Source organism: Coffea eugenioides, unplaced genomic scaffold, assembly GCF_003713205.1.
Source record: "Coffea eugenioides isolate CCC68of unplaced genomic scaffold, Ceug_1.0 ScVebR1_3255;HRSCAF=4438, whole genome shotgun sequence".
NCBI lineage: Eukaryota > Viridiplantae > Streptophyta > Magnoliopsida > Gentianales > Rubiaceae > Coffea > Coffea eugenioides.
The window spans coordinates 11,843-18,103 of record NW_020863814.1 but is presented as its reverse complement, the minus strand read 5'-3'; the positions used below and the strand labels follow the sequence as shown (position 1 = coordinate 18,103).

Below are 6,261 nucleotides of genomic sequence, written 5' to 3'. Positions count from 1 at the left end.
ATTTATTAAATTTCTTTTAGTTTTATTGTGAATTTATATTTTCCTGAATTCCTTTTTCCTTCAAATTTTCTTTTATTTATTTTCTATGTATACATATTTTTTAATATTTGATTTCCAATGTTGCTAAATTTTAGTTGAAAAAAAATAAGTCCTGTAAAAACTTTAAAAGGGCTTGTATTTGTGAGTATGAAAAAATGGTGTTTAGAACTATGTACCATCATAAAACTACCAAAACTGTACAAAGTATTTTTTAATAAGATTACAAATTCTAATGATTTTTATATTATTTTCAATATTCATTTTGATCAGTATTCTACTAGAAAAAAGAGTTTAACACCATTTACATGCCTAAAAGAGCTCCCACCAGTCCCGTTTAGGTCCTTTTTGGCTTGACTATGTAACCATTGAGTTCCCATCTCAAAATAAGAAGTTTCTTTCGATATTTTTCAAAAAGCACTTTAAATTGAGACTAGCAGTGAAATTTTTAGGAAAAAAAGGGGAAAAAACTGATTTCTAATGGACAAAAAAGTTTAGGAAACTAGATGGGGGTTTTAAGCATAATTACAAGAAAAAAACTAAAGGGCCTAGTTAGAAGAATAAAAGTGGTTCATTTGGATCACTAAAAGATATACAACAATTGATGGGGCAAATTTTTGATGCAATACATAGGATCCAATGGGTACCCAAGAATTTTCCGAACATTCCCATCAATTAATGGGTATAAATGGGATTAGTCCAATTTCAAACCCAATATCAAAATTAGAATATCCATCCCGCCCAAAGTCCTCTTGGGTATCGATAGCCCATTGGGACTTGAGACACATTTCCACCTCTATCATTGTTATACGGATATCCGGTGCTTGTTAGTTTACAATGAGCAAAGAAAAATATTGAACCTAGAAAAATTTTGATTAGTAACTAATCTAGTTTAATCCGTGATTGATATGTAATTTTGAAATTCAAAGAATATTTACCTAGAAATCTTAACTTACTAGAACAAAAGATACCCATACCATTGCCGTGGTTTTTTCCCCCTTCGTATACTTGTTGTAAAAACAATTCAAAAGACAAACATGTCCCTATAGACTATACTTTTGTTATAATTATCACTTTCATTTTTTTTCAATAAAGTAGTTCAAGTAGGAGCATATCATTTTCAAAGGAAAAATAGTGCAAATCAAATTTATTTAAAGAGAGACCCATAGCTATCTACTACTCATCCATCTTTTCCTTCTGTTTTTTCCTTTGTATTTGACACCTCCATTGAATTTTTTTCATTACAAGTAAGGTTCGAACCACTGACCTACAAACCAAAGAGGGATTCAAATCCCTTTTTGGTGGCCGCTGAGCCAAAGCCTAGTGGTTTACTACTCTGTGCTCCTTGAATCTTAAAATATTAAAGAATGCATATACTAGGAATAGAATGTTGAGGCCGGATTGTACTTGGACAAGGGGCCGGAGCGGTTGTCAGACAACCGCTCCAGAAACTTTTCATGGCTAAGATGTAATGGGCCATCATCAACGGACAAAACGAAGCCATGTCGCCAAATTATATCAGCTGAATAAGACGGCGTCGTTTTATTGAGTGTCAAATAAAAAAATAAAAATTTTGGAAACGGATGGAGCATCTTTGTCAAACGGCGTCAAATTTATCCTACCCAAATTATTAATGAAAAGTTCCTTTTTATCAAAAATCCCCATTTCACTTTCCTCATTTCCAAAACCCTTTCCCCGTTGTCTGGTAATGCAAAAAATCACTCCACGAAAGAACTGCCATTTCACTCCACAGAATCACTCCACAAAATCACTCCCATTTCACTCCCCGTTGTCTGGTAATTTCTAAAACAACTGCTTGAATTCCTCCTAAAAAAGACCCACAGTGTTTTTTGGAGGAGGAGAAACTGCATAATCCAAGGCAAGATAGGATCTTTTACACTCTCTGCTCCTATGTTGCCCTTGTAATGTTTATCCGCAACATTGATACTCTTCATTTTTTGACATTTTTTTAATTCATTGGGGTCAAAATTTTCTGGGATTTTCGAGTTAATTTCTTATTTTAGTGAGTCTTAAAGTTTCACATTAGTTTTCGTGGGATGGATTGACGAAATTTTTGAGCTTTGTTTATTTCGAGCTGGGTAGCTCAGCTGGGCAGGACAAAATTGTTGAAATTATGCTTGTAAAAAAGTTATATTTTTTATTTTTCTTCTTTAGGTTGCAAGCTTAGTTAGTTTAGTACTTATTTTTTGGGTCTTCTTCCTGCTTACAAACCTTTTGAGGAGGTTCGTAATGTCTCTGTAATTTCATTGTTACTAGATTACAAACTAGTATTTTCATTGTTACTCGTTCGTAATCAATAATAATTTCGTTGTTAACTAGAAATTACAGGTTCGTAATGTCTTCTTCCTGATTTTTTATTTTTATCTTGTAACAAACTAATAATTTCTCTGTAATGTCTCCTGTAATGTCTCCGTTTTCACTAGGGTTTTTCTTTACCCCTCTCAATTATGTTAATTGAATTTTTTAATTTTTAATGTCAATTCTTTTCTGCCTAAGTTGTTGTGGTTTAATTTTGATTTTAATTTATTTATTTAATTGCGAAATTATTGAAAATCTAGTAATCAGTCAAAAGAACCCGCAATATTAGAAGAAGGAAAGGAAAAGATGAGAAATTGTCAAAAAAAATCTGTTCAAGTTTTGCATTATATTCTGTTCAAGCCAATTGTAAGTTTTTTTTCTTTTGGCAATCATGATATGCTAAAATATTTGGCTTTTTCGCCTATTGATGGGCAAGCTGAATTTAAGGTTTCCAGAAGCTCGAAAAGTTTCTTTTGCCTTTGCCGTTGTTGTCTTATTCATTAAATTTTAAATTGTTCGAGTAGTAGATTAAATCAACTTAAACTCTATCTAAAACCGTCGTGGCCTGAGCCCAAAATTATAAGTGAAGATGCCGAAAGAGAATGAAAATGAGAACTTAAGCTGCATTGCTATCATTTTCAGGATGGTGATGTTGTGCTAGGTTTTCAAAGCCAAATAAGTATTGGGTTGAAAGCTCGCAGAAAAGTAACTATGCAACGGATTTGCAAAGGTCTTTTTGTAGTGTGTATAAGATAAAATACACTGTGTACCAGAATAATAACATGATGTCAATACAAAATAACCAGTGGAACATGGTATGTATAAATGCGTACAACATAATATCAGTTTGTACACATAAAACAACAACATGTAAATGCTATTAAATCAAGAGATCGCCGTAATGTGTATCAACTAAAATACACCGTGTACCAGAATAATAACACGATGTCAAAATTAAACAATAAGTGATAAATAATTGTAATTTGTATGATTTAAAAAATGAATGTGAGGAAATAAATCAATAATCTGTAAAAAATTTTATCCAAAAGTGTAATCATGTGTCCAAATGCAATAACGATATTTTAAAACAAAGTAACCAGTGGTACATGGTATGTATAAATGCGTACAACATATATATCAGTTTGTACACATAAAACAATAACATGTAAATGCTATTAAATTAAGAGATCACCGTAATGTGTACCAACTAAAATACACCGTGTACTAGAATAATAACACGATATTAAAACTAAACAATGGATGATAAATAATTGTAACTTGTACGATTAAAAAATGAATATGGGCAAATAAATCAATAATCTGTAAAAAATTTTATCCAAAAGTGTAATCGTGTGTTCAAATGCAATAATGATATTTCAAAACAAAGTAACCAGTGGTACATGGTATATATAAATGCGTACAACATATATATCGGTTTGTACACATAAAACAACAACATGTAAATGCTATTAAATTAAGAGATCGCCGTAATATGTACCAACTAAAATATATCGTGTACCAGAATACTAATACGATGTCAAAACTAAACAACGGGTGATAAATAATTGTAACTTGTACGATTTAAAAAACGAATGTGTGCAAATAAATCAATAATCTGTAAAAAAAAATTGTACAAAATGTATATTACTATGTCAAAAATAAATAACATGTGATGAACATCCTATCACTAATATGTATACCTTAATAACCAATGTGTATAAGTAAAACATTAATTTGTAACAACTAAATAACGAACAGTGAACTATAATGCACTAGTTCTTCAAAGTATCGTAGCATTGCACCGGTTTCACCATACTTTAATCTCCTCTCTCTTTTTGTTCGTAGATAGCGTTCTAAGTCATCACGAGTGTAGCCAATATTGCCTAATCCACCTGCCTCTTTTCCCATGAGTTCATGGGATTGTTTCAAGGATATTCCTGCATCATTTGCAATTCAGCTTGGACTCCTTGAGAAATACTTACTTTTCTTTGCGAACGCATCATATGAACACATTCTGAAATGTGTAGTGTGTGATTATGCTCGATTACTAGATCTCGAACCTGATACTTCATTGTTTCTCTGTTCAAAATTATCCCAATTTTAGCTTCACATCCGATTTTTGTTTCAGCCCGAGTTCTCTTTGGTTTTACATCTCCTTTTTACCGTCGTTTGAAACCTTCTTTGCAACATGTGTACCTTCTCAATGTAACTACACCGTCTTTATCCTTGTTCAAGTAGTCTTTCCGAACACTAAATCCAACAACTAATCCGTACCTATTGTAGAAGTTGTATGCCTCATCTTCTGATTGAAACTCCATGCCGATCTTAGGATACAATGCTTCCTCCGTTGTGCTGTATTCGACAAAAGCATTTTTTGTTATTATTTTTCAGGACAAACTATTATATTTATTTTTTATTTCCTTATTCACATCATAAGCACTTAATTAATTGTATTCAAATATGTACATACTTTATAACAAGGTGTACATGCTTTACAACATTTTGTAAAATAATTTATATGGATATGTATCTTTTCTGTAATAGGTAATCACATAACTCTAATAATTTGCAAAGCATATTTCACACTATATAATATATACATTTCAAACAAATATTATAATCAATTTATGTATAATATCAGTATTTACATACTTTACAATCATATGTACACACTTTATATCAATGTGTACACCCTTTATATCAACTTGTAACATAACAAATTCATGTGTGTAAAATACACTTTTACATAGTGTAAGGTTTGACAGAATTCTCAAAATCTATACATTGTCATTTATAGCGTTTGTGTAGTTATTTAAGTTTGTCACATTGTTAAGTTATTTTTACGCTTATGTTATTTTATTTGTACACATGCTCATTTATATTTTGAAATTCTGTACGACATTTTTATTGTACAAGTTAACCATTCTCTCTAAAAGGATAATGACATACTTCTTATAATTTTTAAATCATGCTTCACTAAATAACACATTTATTACAATCAAATTACATATAATATTAGCATTTACCTTGGACAAAGTTTACCAAGCAGTGAATTTCAGATGGGCCGCTCACAAGTCTAGGTTATGCATTTGTTACTCAATAAATATCTATCTCAGTCATCCACAAGTTAAATCGGCGTGTATTGTTGCTGCAGCGGATCTTCACAATTATCTTGTGCACACCTCAGACAAGATGTCCGTTTTGATAGGGTTTATTTAAGAGTTGGAAGAGCAGAAGACAAAAATTTATGTCTATGTTATGCGAAATAATTTGTTGAGAGGAGAAGAACAGAAGGAGCTTGTTGAGAGGAGAAGAACAAAATGAGCTACAACGACAATGTATTGTGTTCAGACAAAAGCCACTACCGCCATTTTCTTCCCACATCTTTTAAGTTGAAAGAGTTTTAAAACCCGCCGATCGTACCAAAAGTTGATTTTCAAATTTTGATTTTGAATTTTTCATACCCTTAATGGCCAGACCAAACGGAGTTAAAAGTCAAGTTTGTATTAAAGCAACAATCCTCTTCACTCATCTCCATTTTGTTCGGTTTCGTTTTGGCCGTTGATGATGGGCCCACTACATCTTGACCATGAAATGTTTGGGAGCGGTTGTCAGGCTGACAACCGGCTCGAATAGTCCATCTAGGTCATGAGATCGGGCCCCAAACTCACAAACTTCACAAAATTTATTCAAAAGTCACCCCGAGCCACAAGCTCAAGGGGTTTAGTTCCAAAATGATTCATATACATATGTCATGTACAAATATGTGCACAAATTGGGGTTTAGATCGAGCGCGATAAAGTACATCCTCGCTTAGGTACCCTTTTCATAAGTATCGAAACACATAAGCAACTAACACGTAGGAGCGGCCTGAATACTTACTCAATGAACAAAAGAACGAAAGTT

General features: G+C 32.3%; 1 protein-coding gene across 1 annotated transcript; it reads right to left on the bottom strand.

The window, feature by feature from the left end:
• Positions 1–4,098: 4,098 nt before the first annotated feature.
• LOC113757708 lies at positions 4,099–4,673 on the bottom strand. Its single transcript, XM_027300850.1, has 2 exons — positions 4,532–4,673; positions 4,099–4,292 (listed from the first exon to the last, which is right to left on the bottom strand). Exons 1-2 carry the CDS (start codon positions 4,671–4,673, stop codon positions 4,099–4,101), a joined length of 336 nt encoding a protein of 111 aa, XP_027156651.1.
• Between the last annotated feature and the right edge of the window lie 1,588 nt (positions 4,674–6,261).

Excerpts from the sequence above, each read along its gene's own strand:
- LOC113757708 (XM_027300850.1), bottom strand. The coding sequence starts at position 4,673 with ATGGAGTTTCAATCAGAAGATGAGGCATACAACTTCTACAATAGGTAC. Across the intron at positions 4,293-4,531 it reads GTACACATGTTGCAAAGAAG|GAATATCCTTGAAACAATCC; the intron begins GTTTCAAACGAC and ends CAAATGATGCAG.